The 15,384-nt window shown below is 32.1% G+C and overlaps 2 protein-coding genes across 3 annotated transcripts; one reads left to right on the top strand and one right to left on the bottom strand.

Annotated features, from left to right (window-relative positions):
• Positions 1-3,876: 3,876 nt before the first annotated feature.
• On the bottom strand, positions 3,877-4,549 carry LOC114332920 (biogenesis of lysosome-related organelles complex 1 subunit 6). The gene is made up of 2 exons (XM_028282749.2): positions 4,461-4,549; positions 3,877-4,382 (listed from the first exon to the last, which is right to left on the bottom strand). The coding sequence occupies exon 2, from the start codon at positions 4,375-4,377 to the stop codon at positions 3,952-3,954; it is 426 nt and encodes a 141-aa protein (XP_028138550.1). The 5' UTR covers positions 4,378-4,382; positions 4,461-4,549; the 3' UTR covers positions 3,877-3,951.
• Positions 4,550-6,193: 1,644 nt separating this feature from the next.
• On the top strand, positions 6,194-13,689 carry LOC114333005 (WD repeat-containing protein 91). Of its 2 annotated transcripts, XM_028282851.2 has the most exons (4): positions 6,197-6,521; positions 10,257-10,397; positions 13,092-13,207; positions 13,258-13,689. In XM_028282851.2, the coding sequence occupies exons 1-4, from the start codon at positions 6,278-6,280 to the stop codon at positions 13,567-13,569; spliced, it is 813 nt and encodes a 270-aa protein (XP_028138652.1). In that variant the 5' UTR covers positions 6,197-6,277; the 3' UTR covers positions 13,570-13,689. The 2 variants fall into 2 exon arrangements, with proteins under 2 accessions (XP_028138723.1, XP_028138652.1); XM_028282922.2 differs by lacking the exon at positions 10,257-10,397 and having other exon boundaries at positions 6,194-6,521.
• Positions 13,690-15,384: the final 1,695 nt, after the last annotated feature.

Genomic DNA, 15,384 nt, shown 5'->3' with positions numbered 1-15,384 from the left:
ATTTTGGATCTGCCATTTTATAATTTAAATTATCAAAATTTGATTCAGGTTCAGCAACCTCTCAAAAATATCCACATATATGTAAACAAACACGTTTTATAAAAAAAATTCGGATTTTACAACTACTTTTTAAAGATTTTTAGGATAAAATCCGCCATTTTGAATTTGCAAATTGTAATGTCAGATTCGGGTTCAGCATAATCAAAACTAAAATAAAAACATTTTTTATCAAAATAAAATGTTGAATTCACCCATATTCTTAACATTATTTATATAGTATTTTTACTACGAAAACGTTATTACGTAGGTCAAAATTTTTGACGTAAGAGAACTGTCAAAACATTAGAATGTGACTTTTCATTATTGCCGTGTTTATAATAAACATAGCAATAATGAAAAGTCACATTCTAATGTTTTGACAGTTCTCTTACGTCAAATATTTTGACCTACGTAATAACGTTTTTGTAGTAAAAATACTATACAAAACAATTGTTATTGTTTAAACAATTAATAAACAATTAGCGGCGAAATTTGTGAGTAGAACTTTTTACTTTAACATATTTATAAACTAACAAAAAAAGTTTTAGAAAAATATAACCTTGTTTGATTTTCTCCGAAACATTGTATCTTTTCGTTCTAATTGCACTCCCCTACATTGAGTATATTTTATTTATCCACGGGAAAACCCCATTAACAGTAAAAATACAATAATACAATAAAAAAATGAGGTACAATCATTCATTACAGTATAAAAAGTAAAAATAAGAAAAGCAAAGGCTTGAAAAATCACCAGGCAAGATATTCAAAACATAACAGTTAGAAAAATAAAATATAAGGAGAATTTGGTGATCAACACGATCAAATGCCTTACTGAAATCCGTATAAATAGCATCAATCTGCTTACGATCTTCCATATGCTTTAAAAGATCAGATTGGTAGCAAATCAGATTCGTTACTGTAATTTTTGTCTGCAAAAACCATGCTGAGATTCAGAAATCAGACCCCTGCACACCCACGACAGCTGCTTAGCTTCCAAACTATCAAAGAGTTTGGGAATTGCGGATTGAATGCATATACTACGATAATTTTCTATGTCACTCTTCTTACCTTTATATATAGTATATATATGTAGTATATACAGGGTGTTTCTAAATAAGTGCGACAAACTTTAAGGGGTAATTCTCCATGAAAAATAATGACCGTTTGCTTTATAAACATATGTCCGCAAATGCTTCTTTTCCGAGATACGGGATGTTGAATGTTTTCGTACAAACTGACGATTTATTTATTGCTCTAAAACCGGTTGAGATATGCAAATGAAATTTGGTAGGTTTTAAGAGGTAGTTATTGGTCATTTTTGGCATACAATTAGGAATTTTATATTCACCATTGGCGTGCATACGGGTAATATGACCCGTATGCTCGCCAATGGTGAATATAAAATTCTTAGTTGTACGTCAAAAAATGCGCAATAACCACCTCTTGAAACCCACTAAACTTCATTTGCATATCTCAAACGGTTTTAGAGCAATAAATAAATCGTCAGTTTGTAAGAAAAAAATATCGTATCTCGGAAACGAAGCATTTGCGGACACATGTTTATAAAGTAAACGGTCGTTATTTTTTCATGCAGAATTACCCCTTAAAGTATGTCGCACTTATTTAGAAACACCCTGTATATTGGCAAAAATAGTTAGGCGCTCAAGCGAGAACTTGTAGAAATTTGAATAAGGTGTGGTTGGCATATTAGTAGCCTCTGAGCACATTTGGAAGGATATCTACGTTTTTAATGACTTGAGAGAGTGCGAATGACAGTCAGCTTCACGATTTGCAAGGCCAAAGCTATTAGATACAACAATGGCTATCGCCCTGTGGAGAATTGCTGCTAAATATATTATTTTTGATAGATACAGGTGCAACAGCTTCTGTTGCAAGATTAGGAATAATAAAAGACCACCTTAGAACATACATCTCGTGAGCTCTCTAAACATGACCTCTCATGACGTAGACATAATCACAGTGAATATGCCAGTGTGCTGTCAGAGCAGGTCCTAAACCTAGATAAAGAATGAGTGTTACACAGGGCAGTAACGTCTTGGAAAAAGACGTTGGAACACCAAAGAAGAGACAAGATAATGAAGTAAGGCAAACCTAAAAAAATGCTCATGGAAAAGAACAGCAATAGATCAAGATCTGTGGAGGAGGCCAAGATCTGACTTAAGCTGCAGTGCCATTGCATAGTTAATCATAAATTATTATTTCATGAGATCTCTAAAAACGTCTACTGCTAAAAATTTAGTCTTCAAGGTCCACAGTGAAGAATTCCTCTTATATAAGATAAAGAAGATTTTTGACCAGTCTTGATGGATACCTACTGTAGAGACTGAAGTCTAAGGATGGTTGAAGACATGAATGATAAAGGGTCTATTTACCAGAATGATGAATTTAAAGGAATCTGCTATCAAATTTAGTGTAGAAAATATAGAAGAAATTTCATACAGGTAATTGTATAGTACAGGGGGTCACCAATTAGCGGGCCGCATCCGGACCGTATGCTAGTTTTGTGCAGACCGTGATTAAATTCAGAATATAGTGTTTTGCAATTTTGAAAATGTTTGGCCATGAAATTGTGTACTATGTTTGGCTCAACTTATATGTGCGAAGCCGCTTTTTCAAGAATAAAGTTTATTAAAAATCGGTGCAGATCTCAGCTAACAGATAAATCTCAACTGCCTAATCAAAATCAGTTGCACTGTTGCACTAAACTCATTCCGGACTTGAGACAGGTTGTACATTTTTTTACATAGGAAATTAAAATTATCTTTTTGCCCCGAAAATTTATTTATTGGTTATTTGGGTGATTTTAAACAAAAAAGACCTCTTGTCATTTTTATAAAAAGTTGATAGTTTTCGAGTTATAAGCTATTTAAAATGTGAAAAAAGCAAAAATCGCATAGGTACGCATTTTTTAAGCTTGAAAACGCATGTGTAAAATATTAGTGCTCCAGCTGACAAGTGCCTAAAGTTAAGCTTACACATTGAATTTCAAGATTCACGGCTTATTTCAATATAGACTGTTGTTTTCTAATTGTTAATCGTCGGGCGTCGCACTTTATGAAGCGTCTCTGTCGCATGTATACATATACATACTTAGCGAAAAATTCCGAAAAAATATTTGACATTTATTAAAATTTTATGATATATTATTAACATAGTTTTTTTTTAAATTTACTTATTTATTCAATTAATTATTGCCAATGTGCTAATTAAATCATGTAATGCGATATGCACCACATAGTGCGATGTGCTGCCACGGTAGATTAAGAGTCGAGGACACGCATTATTAACAATTAAAACAACGGTTTAAATTGAAATATACCCCGATTACTCAGAAGAATCTTGAAATTGAATGTTTAAGCTTCAATTTAGGCACTTGACAACCCCAAAAATATAATTTACACATGAGTTTTCAAGCTTCGAAAATGTTTATTTTCGCATTTTTCAGATTTTAAGTAAATCGCTTAAACTCAAAATCTATCAACTTTTGAGAAAAAAGATCTTTTTTAATTTAAGATGGCCCAAAAATGCTAAAAACATAGGTATTTTCGGGGGCAAAAAACGTGATATTTTGAATTTGTTAAAAAAGAATGTTAAACAATTTCTGCCTAAAAATTTCGCCCGGCACCCTTCTGATCTGATCAAACCGAATTACCACAACCGGACACAAGTAGCATTAAGTTCGGACCCCAGAAGTGTCATAGGTTTTCGAAACGGACCCTCAGGGAATATAATTGGTGACCCCTGGTATAGTAGACAAAACTGTCTACGACAAGAATGCACAAGATAATCAAAGTACTTATCAAGGAAACAAACTACTAAATATAACAAATTTATTAAATTCTTTATAATCACATAAAATTGCTTAACAACTAGACCCACCCAGTAACGTTATTACCCCTTTGAGTTATCAGATTTGCTAGGCCCAGGACCTATTAGCTCCGTTTCACGTTTAATTTCAAGTTCATTCTGTAGTTTTGCTAACTTTTCTTTCTCTTTAATCTGCTGTAACTTTAAGGCTCTCTTTTTTAATTTAACACTTCTTTCATGTAATTGCTTCATGTCTTTCTTGATATTGGTTAATTTACTGTGATATAGATTCATTTTTTTAAACATATCCTGTATCTCCGGCGAGTATTGTACTTCTGCTAAATCTAAATTTTCTTGGTGTATTTGAGTTACCAAAAAAGTTTGTTTACTGGTGAGTTCCTTTAGTTGACTTTGTACATTGTTTAAAGCTGGTTTATAAATAGCGAGTAGGCCTTCAGAAAGATTTTTCACAGAATCATTATAAGGATTGATTTCTGAAGCACTTCCCATAGTTACTGAAAAATGTTTAAAATAAGTAATAAAAGCCTATTTTTGTACAATATACATAATGTAAATAAACATTGAAATCTAACCTGTTTTCTGTTTGTTTGTGACGTTTAAAGATAACTACTCTGAAGTTGACAACGTGTCCCTTTCTGACAGGAAAATGCAATACTTTAAGGCGGCGCCAGACATGCGGTATTTGGCAAATACTGAACAAGTGCTTGCTAATTATCAAATATTTGAGTGCTCATGAAAGTGTTCCTTAAACGGCAAGCACCTTGCACCACATATTCGAGATTTTTGGTGTATCGAATCACTGTGGGAACAACAAATATATTCTAAACGAACAAAAAAGGTAGGTAGTACATAACGGTTAGTGATACAGAGCTTCTTATAAATTTAGCCGCTTTTAAGGCTGTATGACACTATGCATTTTCTTGTATCATTTCTAATATCGTTTCTTGTATACATTTTCTTGTATCATTTCTTGTATCGAAAACTGTATGAAATTCGGCACGTGATTGGTCGAAATTTTGTTTGTTGATTATTTGTGTTTTGATATTCGTGCTAAAATATTTGCATTATAATTATCTTCAGTTTGACCCAAATTGGAACTACTGTATTTTCCTCTATTAAAAAATTATGCAATATGAAACCCAAAGTTATTCTAAATATAGGGTTATTAGTAGAACAGTAGTCCATACCAAACGGTATATTAGGTATCAATAAAATATTTATAAATAATACCTACAAAACACAAATAAATTCATCAAGACATAAATCATATGATCTCATTTTCAGCCGCCATTATGACATTTAGAAGTTTTACTGTTTTACCAGCAGGTTTTACGTTTTTGCTCTTTGCGCAGAAATTGGCGCAGTTATTGTACAAGAATCTGTGCCTGACACAAATTCTTGTATCGTTTCTGATATCGTTTCTTGTATCTGTGTATGACACTATACATTTTTTTGACATATCAGAAACGATATTAGAAATGATACAAGAAAATGCATAGTGTCATACAGCCTTTTGTCATTAAGTCTGGTGGAAGTTTATTATTAAATAACAGAAAAAAGCCAAGAATGAGAAGATGGTGATGGTGTCACTTAATCAAACCACTTTTTAAGCTTTGTTTTGCTTTTTGCGAACGAGCTCTAAATGATGCCATTAATGGCGGTGTATTTCTCACCGATCTTAACGTGTATTCGTTTTCATGCATCGTAAACATAATTTCGGTTTTTATGATTTAAAAGATTCGTATTTCATATTATAGGTTCATTTTCATACACATCCAAAAATTGTAAAATACTTTCATTGGTCTACTCTATAATTACTACTTTCAGTATTTTTTACATTATGTAGCAATAACTAAATTACTTTAACACATTCACGGACACACTGTCATTGTATACACGTATTGTCACGTATTGTTATGGAGTAAATGACCTCATGTGCAGTCATGACCGTGAATGTGTTGATAAACAATTAAATAAATTAAATTAAATATAAACTTCAACCCAACATTTAAAACCTTGCTAATGCTTGCACGAATATGTAAATGAGAATAAAAATATTCAAACGGCGAATATTTGTTTACTTTGAAGTGTTGAAAAGACCGACAACGTACGGGAACACGACAAATATTCGACAAGTACTAAAATTGGTCAATGCCAAATAGCAAGCAACCCCTCCACACTACAGGCAAATAGGGAGCACTTGTTCAGTATTTGTCAAATACCGCATGTCTGGCGCCGCCTTTACTCAAGCCTCGAACTTTGCTTGTAGATGGAAGCACATGTAAGTTTATTATGACACACATGTCAAATACTAGCTGTCACTGTCAATTAATAGGTTAAAATAAATATCGGAAAAAGGAGAAATATCTATTATTATTGTTATTTAAAAATGTCTCACACTCAATTTTTGGACGAAATGATTCGAGAATATTTATTATACAGAGGATTCGGTTCGACTTTAAAAGCATTTGATGCAGAATTAAAAGCAGATAAGATGAAAAGCTTTAGGGTGGACAAGATAATAGATCAGTTAATATTTTTTATTAACAGCTACGATCTTAGTTCCCTTAGGGAATTGTGGGGTCATTTAAATAGACACATGTTTTCCAAATTAGAGAGCAATTTCTTACCAAGTAGGTATTGTAAATTTACTTTTATTTGCTGTAAACTACAACTTTTTTAGATTGTCCTACTCCCCCCAATCCCTTAAGCTCCTGTCTAGTTCCTTTCTTTGTTTTGAGTATATTCCGTGTACTGTAACTTTGGCTGAGTTTTTATCATATAAATTTCTTATTAGGTTAACACGTTGACGGACAGTGCGTCAAATGTATAAGCAAGAAGCAAGTGTTGTGACACTATTCTGTATTTTGCAAAATAGATTAGGAAAATTGTTGAATTTTTTGAGTTGTTTTTTAACATTTTTTGTAAACATGTGGATGACGACCATGGACATTGTGTCACATTTAATATGCATCTGTAGATGTAATGTGACATTTTTTGTCACAACTCGTTATTTTAAAAATGACGTCTATAGACGTTGTGTCTATAGACACCTTTGTGTAATTGTAGGTAGGAATCGAAAGCCTTTGTGTAATCTATGAAACAGAGGAGCATTGGTATATTGTGTTCCTTTGCTTTTTCTATTATCTGTGTGGTGTTCAATATGTGCTCACACATTCCTTTTCCTGGTATGAATCTTCATTGTTCTTCGGCTATCTCTGGAAGTAGAAAGTTCGTTATCCATCCATTGATTATATGTAGCAGTATTTTGCTTGCATGAGTAATAAGGGCAATGGTTCTCTAATTGCTGCATACAGTTCTTCTTCTTCTTCTTTTGGCATCATAACCCTAAATTGGGTCTGCCTATCTGGCTATGTCCTTCCAATCTGATCTCTCTTGTGCCCTTCTTCTCCATTGTCTTATGTTTGTGGGTTTCAGGCAGTGGCGGCTCGTACCACTTTAAGAAGGTAGTGCCAGAATTCGGACAGCCGCCAAAATTTTTAATGAAGGGTTCACGATATTGTCAAAAAAGTTATAAAACAAAAATTAAAAAAAAAATAGGCGCTGATATTTTTATCTTATGTGTCTTATGTATATTTATATGAGGTGCCAAGAAATTGTTCAAAATTTATCAAAACAGTTCCGTAAATTCATTAACAATAAAAAAACTCTCAACTTACATCCATTATTTACTGCTAATATTACTTAGCTTGTATTACGATTTTACGATTTAGTCTCTATTTACAAAATTATAAAAATAATACTATTTCATTATTAACACACATGCACAAAGTTGTGTTAATACCACTTTTAAAGTTTACGATACATCCTTCTTGTTTTTTTGGTTGCAAAGTTTTCAATGACTTTATTATTAAAATTATCAATACCATTTACAAAATGCTTTTCTGTAGATAACATACCTAAGTCGTTCTTCTTTCATTGTATTTTTAACTAATGTTTTAATTTGTTTTAACATCGAAAAACAGCGTTTTGCTTCAGATATTGATATAGGAATGGTAATTAAACTGCTTAAAAGTTTAATAGTTTCTTCCAATGTGCTTTTTAAACCTTCCTCATTTAATAAAACTCATACCGGAACAGCCCCAGAGGTAGTACTTAATTCGTCTCACTAATACATTACTTCTAATTCAGTTTTAAACCGAGTTTTGTTTAAAAATTAATATTGTCTCCATGTTTCATTAAAAAATGATTCTGGGAACCGACGCTTGTAAGCAGAAAACTTCTCCTACATAAATAAATTAGAAGCAACTACATGTCAGGAGACGGTAGACCTTTGAAAGATCTGGAACTTTAAATATTATGAACCTTTAAGTCGTTGTCTAATTCGGCACTAAAATTGACCAGTTCCTTAAATATGCCTCTATTTTGTGAATTTTTTTTCATCGTGACCTCTTTAAGCTAACTCAAAAGCTCCACAAAACCTTATAAAATTTGTAAAGAAAAACCACCAAAAGAGTTTTTTTAAGATACTAATCTGATTCATTGTCAATTAATAAATTAAACTTAAGAAATAATCAAAATATTATTTATACTACACCCACGATCATGATGCACTAAAAGTTTAATAATAATATATTATAAATACAAAAACTTTAACAGCAAATAGACATAACAAAAGCGACAAGCCAGCACTTAAAGAAACTCAAAATAAATAGATACTCTTCTGGGCCTTGTGCCCGGCAGGAGATTCTCATTTAAGGTATACTAAATAGTCCAATATAGCTCTTTCTCTGTCACTTATATAGGATGCTCGTAAAATCTTTCTCTTTTCAGCTGTGGCAGTACCAATTTTGGCTTAAGATTCTGCAGCCGAATAATCTCCGCTGTAAGTGGCAGCGATTGTACTACGCACACAGTTGCCAGATTGTATATAATTTATGAAGATAAAAAGAAATACACACAAAAAATTAACAGGCATTAAAAGATTTTAAAAATAAAAAATATGCTTCCGCATAGTTAGGAAGGTAGTGCCATGGCTCTATGGCACTACCTCACGGGCCGCCACTTGTTTCAGGTTGTCTTCCACATCATCCAACCATCTCGTTCTGGGCCTTCCTCTCAGCTTCCATTGTAATATTTGCTTTGTTGTTTTTGTATCGTCCTGTCTCTGTACATGTCCCAGCCATGACAGTCTTTGACTTTTCAAAAATCTTAATATCATAACCTTCATTCAATTCATTAACCTGGTCGTTTCTCCTGATTCTCCATGTGCTGTCTTCCTCCTGCACCTACTGCATACAGTTAGTGATCCTTTTTTATGGATAGGAATAAAGGTTGATTCACACCACTGATCAGGCCATTCACCTTAACCCTTAACTGGTGATATGCCACAGTTATCAAACAACTGGTGACATGCCGTCAAATTGACACTGCCATCAAATTAATATTAAGAAATTGCGAATGTTTTTATTTTTTAATTACTAACGCTTAAATACACCTTGTAAAGTGTCATTCTCTTAAACAAATTGTTGCAACCGTTGCAACTGATTTAAGTATTTATTTAGATAAGCCAGAGTATAGCATCAACAAAAAAAAAAAACAAAGATTCACTAATTAAACGTTTTACCAAAATTTTTTCAAAAAACAATAAATTTCATTACCAAACATTCTCAAAAGGATAGTTCATTTACCACGCTTATTAACAAAATAAATCACTTCTTTGCTTTACTTAGAAAAATGCAATGGGTAAACTTAGGCAAAAATAGGTATAGAATTGCCTTCTTGCTCACTATCTGTTTCGTGCTCATGTATAAAAGTTTCATCCAATATGCTATGATCAAAATTATCAAGGTCACTGTCACATTCGTTATACCATTGTTATGCAATATTACTAAAATCTGCATCACTCACTTTTATTTTCTTGCGTGAACTGGCCATTTTTATATTGCACAATTTATTGAAATAGTTATGTGAATTGTGATGTGCCGTCAATTTGACGTATTGTGATTTTCTACACGTGGTAATTCAAAATATATCGCTCGAAAACGCAACAAATTTCTGCTATGTACTTTCGATGACTAAACTGAAAGGTAGTGAGAGTGTCGAGTATCGCACAGTTGCGATACATCATTTTGATGGCATGTCACCAGTTAAGGGTTAAGATCCAATCATGTTGCACATATACCCAGTATTACATCTACACCAATCTCGTCCATTGTTTTTAGAGTCTTTGTTGGTATCCCGTTGATTCCTGTTTTTTTTGTTTCTTAGTTGGTTATGTTTGTAAAATTATATTATATGGTTTCTTAGAGAGCCTTCTCTAGTTATGTTTGTAAAATGATTGGTTCAGCCTCTCAGATTGTATGTTGCTTGTATTCTGAGACTGACGCATCTTTAAATTATTGTAGGTATAAGAAAATTAGAAAATGAAGTTTTGAAAATGTATTTGGTAAACACAGTGTACAATAATAAACCTGAAAAAATGAATGATTTCTTTTTGAAAATGACACCAGAGCTACAAAATCAGAATGAATGGAAAGATTGGTTTGGTAAGTGAAAAAATGTGGATGTCACAAGCATGCAGTATGTGAACTATAGACCAGGGGTCACCAAATAGCGGACTGCGGTCCACATCTGGACCGTCGGTTAGTTTTGTATGGACCGCAATTAAATTCAGAATATAGTGTTTGGCAATTTTGAAAACCTTGTGCACTATGTTTGGCTCAACTTATATTAAAATCTCAGTAATCATTTAAAATATTGGTGTCCTTAAAATATACTGATATGTAATATCAAAACATTACACAATTTATATTTTACTGTACCAGGAAAGTATTCAACTCTACACTTGCCAAAAAATAATCAGATATTATTAATTTGTCTTTCCATAATATATAGTTTTTTTTGTTCCCCAATTTTTATTCAGAAAATGAAGAGAACTATTCGGACAACTTTTCTATTTTCCTGAAAAAATCAGCTGGAGTCATAAATTATGCAGGATTGTTTGATAAAAATACTTACAATTTAGTGGTAATATTGTTTGACAAATTTTTAAAGGTACTTCAGTTGTCGAATGCACCAAATTTTAGAAACTTCTATATTTATGAAACGGCCCCCTCCCGAAAATTTTCTGAAATTGAAAAGTTGTCTGACTCGACATGAATAACTGAATAAAAAAGTCTCTTGAGGGAGGCAATAATTCTTTTAATGGTGGGACTATAAGCTATTATTACTAAAATTCAAAATTTAAATGCAATATTTTTCAAATATGTTCCATAAAATTGTTAAACACATGTTAAAAAAACATATGTTGCAGAAAAAAAAAACAAAGAGAAACAGGTAGAATTAAATCCGGACTGCGTCTTAGTTTTTCGAAATGGACCCTCAGGGAATATAACTGGTGATCCCTGCTATAGACTATTCAACACCTTGGCTGCGTTAAGGGACAAAATAGACCTCATATTACATTAACGGTTGGCTGCATCAAATGTGTCGTAATGCACGATGTTAAATGGGGTGTCAGTGGCGTAGCAAGCTCCACAGGGGCCCCGTATCAATATTTGTCGCGGGGTCCTTTTTCACGACTGATATGTGATAGTGCTAAAGACTGTTTAACCAAAGCAGCAAAAGCGTTTGTACAGAATAGAATAGTAACATGCTTTATTTTTACTGAAAATTTTACAATTTTTTGGACAAAACTTACAAAGAGTCTAACAAATACAATTAACTGATACATAAATCGTTAATATTACAAAATAAAAGCAGGGCCGCGCCGTCCACGTGTGCAATGTGTGTGACGTACACAAGCAACAACAATTAAGGGGCACGACTAGAGTTGTTACAAAAATTTTAAGAGGCAATTTTTAAAAAATTGAGTTATTTTAGGGCGCCATTAAATGTTTTGCACGCAGGCGCTATCATTTAATAAAAGACAGTGAAATAAAACAAAAACAATCTATTACAAACTTTAAATAAATTTCAAATTGCATAATGCAACCTTAGGAACTGATAAGTTCTGCGTATCACACCCATTATCATAAATGAAAATACTTTAGTTACTTGTACATAAGGGTAACTGTAATTTCTTAGATATTCATATTGCTATTTTTTGTAATTTAAAAATAATAGCGGATTGGGCAGCTGTACTAGAACTCTAAAAAGGAAGACCATATCGAAGATGAGGCAAGAACAAAGAAAATTATGTTCTTTTGGAAGTTGCTAAATTGATTTCCTCCAAAACAAATCTTATTGCATAGCAAGCTGAGGTTAGTTCCTTACTTAACAAACCGATAAGAAAATACCAAGAAATTTTACAGAATCAACGTAGTAATCTGGCTGTTATTAAGAAGCAAGTGTTAAATAATGCTATTTACCGTCTTATTCACCTTAAAAGAGAATTCATTAGAGTCGGACTAGGTTTCCATTATATGTAGATCAGAAATTATAGTTGCATGAAAAGTTGCAATATTTGAGTTGCTCGTAGTGATACTGGTATCATCAGAAAAAATTAAAATATTTCCGTCGATTTTTAAATTATTAGTGATCCTTGATATTGAACCCTGTGGTACCACACATACAATGTTTTTGAGAATAAAGTCAGTATTATTTGCTCTAACCAGTTGTTTCCTCGAAGAAGAAATACCTCGAATTCCGTAGAAATTTATATAAGAAAATACAATCAATAGATAAAGAACAGATTACAGAAAAATATACCCAAACAATACATACTGTTTCAAATATTCAAAGGTAAAGCGATTACAAAAATTGTGGCATTATACATTGGACAGTGTCTTACACAGAGCCAACGGTGAATGGACAATGAAAAGTTGCTTGAAAGCAAAAAGCTCTGTTGTTATGGAATATCGGCGAGCGGCTGCAATTAGATATGCATAGGTACATATTATAATTTATAATATAGATAAAGAATCCATTACACGAAAATGGGAAAAACAATACACACTGTTTCACTTCAAAGCGATTTAATAGTGAAGTTGTATATTAATATTTTGTTCAATTTATTTTAATGGAACTTTTGTTTCTACATGCTGCGCTGGGCCCTTGATTGTCAGAGGCCCCTTATAATTGATACGGCGGTAGCTACGCCTCTGTGGGGTATACAGGATACAGGAAATATATGCCTCGTAACGCATTCAACATAAGTTTGTAAATATCTCTAAACGCAGCCAAGGTGTTAAACAGCTTTTTAAGTAAAAAAAAAATGTTTTTTCTCTTTATATTTTTAGTGTTACCATATGTTAAAAACCCAGAAGAAAATCCTACCTTTGCTCTTCATTTTACTAAGCAATGGCAAGACAAAGTATTAATTTCTCTTCATAATTTCTTAGCCACAATAATTCAGGTAAGATTTCACAATTTCCGCAAAAACTTTTACTAATAAAACTGTTTCAGTACATGCCAACTCCAACACTGATGCATTACGAAGAAGATGTCACTAAAATCAACAAACTCGAAGAAAGAAATGATTCTTTGAAAAAACGATTGGCCCTTCTATTAGATAAAGGTCCACAAGCTAGTGTGACTCCATGTCAGGTGGAACATCCTCCTCATCTGTTAGATGATTTTTATGTTATAGCCCAAGAAAATAATTTGGGAGAAAGTCAGGCCCGCAGTTTAAGAAATATTATAAAAAATATGAGTAGTAGTGCTAGTCCGATTTTAGGTAGAAAAGATGTGATAAATAAGAAAAGGGTTGGGAAATAAATGCCAAAGATGTTATTTTTTGTTTGAATCTCTGCATTTTGTTAATGTTATATGAATCTATATTATGTATTGTATATTGTTCATTGAGAATAGAAAGTAAGAATAAAACATAGCATATAATATTTATCTTTCTCTTTCAATTTCATAATTCTCGTCATGGACATAATGTCCCAGTAGAATTCTAGTTGATCTGTGAATTCATTGCTATATAGAGTAATATTGTCTCTTGTCTAGTTTGTTCTTAGTCTAGTTTCATGAATGCTTAATAATTAACATAAATGGTCACAAGCTGAAAATGCGAGCATTATCATAACGAAAACTTTGGTTATTTACGTATTTTAATTCATAATATGGAAAATTGCTATTATGAAAAGTTGTTTAGAATTAAAAATTGTGTTTTAATGTGCAATTATATCATTCTAATTTAAATGTTGTGAACTATAAAGGTACTCTTGATCAAAATTCATATTTTTTATATACCTCGTATAAAATGAATAAAATTTGATATATGATGGTTGCATCATAAATCTTAGACCATGAAGAGCTTTTTATGAAGAATAATTTTTCTTCGTCAAATTAAAAATAAAAGATTTATAAATGAAAATGTTGTTGGTATCCATAATTTGAGAAAAATCTTCAAATATTTTTTTCCATTAGAATATTAGAAGGATGTAATTGCACATATCAGACCATAATTTTTTATTCCAAACAACATTTCATATAGTCGGTTCGCTAAACTCAGACACAACTGGCTAGTGATTTTAGTCAGTAATTTTACCAATTTGGCAAAAAAAATAATACTAAATAGTTAATAATTACTAAATAATTAGTAACCTTGCCAATTTTGACAAAATTGTCAAAAAACAAAAAATTCCTTACTAAAATCACTAGCCAGTTGTGTCTTGAGTTTAGCGAATCGACTATAATAACAATTTTCATTTCATAACAAATGGAACAGTCCATTTATCATTAGGTACTCCCATTAAAGGGGAGGCCGTATACTCGTATAAACGTTTTTAAAATCGTTAATAAATTATTGCTTTCAAAATATACTCAAATTGTATTTTTGAACATCGTATTTATTTTATATAATAATTAAATTCACTATCAAATGTCATTGATATTTTATTAATACTTTATTTAAAATTTAGTTTGACATTCACGAAGTGTCAAACTCAAAAAATGTAAATAACCTATGCTTTGCTTAACAAATTCAGATTAAAAAAAACTAGCCTACTTACTAGCAACGATTTCAGCTGACGTTTAGTGTGTCGGCAGAAAATAAAAGGATTGTGACGTCACATTTTAGACTTTGAGGTCGATTATCTCGAAGACGGTTAGAGATATCGAAATGCCGTTTTCACATTTGAATTCACAAGACAAAACTACATAAGAATCCATCGATAAATCTGCTCTAAGTATTGCAGGAGCGGCAACGCAATAACACACAGACTTTGCTAATTTATAAACGTTTTCGTTGAAAATAAATTATAACAGTCAAAAAACTAATGAAGTATAACGGACAGGACAATATATAAATGAAGTAATACAAATGAAGAGTACAGGGGAAAAACAAGAAATGTCATTTTTTCATGAATTTTGACTTTATCGTCATAAGGTAGCAAAAACTGTGAACTTACTATCAACTAGCCTATCGATTCAGGACAATAACCAGAAATGTCAGTCTATATAAATTTTCTAAGAATTTCTATCCAGGCGAAGAATGAGGATTGTCCACACGCTACCGAACAAAAACAAGAAATGTCAGCAGTTCTTTGGTGCATTATTAAATTAATATAGATTAAGATTATAGAA

This window comes from Diabrotica virgifera, chromosome 5 (genome assembly GCF_917563875.1).
Source record: "Diabrotica virgifera virgifera chromosome 5, PGI_DIABVI_V3a".
NCBI lineage: Eukaryota > Metazoa > Arthropoda > Insecta > Coleoptera > Chrysomelidae > Diabrotica > Diabrotica virgifera.
This window is presented reverse-complemented; position numbering and strand designations above follow the sequence as displayed.

Bases quoted from the DNA above. Each gene is read 5' to 3' on its own strand.
- LOC114332920 (XM_028282749.2), bottom strand. From the start codon at position 4,377: ATGGGAAGTGCTTCAGAAATCAATCCTTATAATGATTCTGTGAAAAAT.
- LOC114333005 (XM_028282851.2), top strand. From the start codon at position 6,278: ATGTCTCACACTCAATTTTTGGACGAAATGATTCGAGAATATTTATTA. The intron at 6,522-10,256 runs GTAGGTATTGTA...AAATTATTGTAG, and splicing joins AGAGAGCAATTTCTTACCAA to GTATAAGAAAATTAGAAAAT. The intron at 10,398-13,091 runs GTAAGTGAAAAA...TTATATTTTTAG, and splicing joins TGAATGGAAAGATTGGTTTG to TGTTACCATATGTTAAAAAC.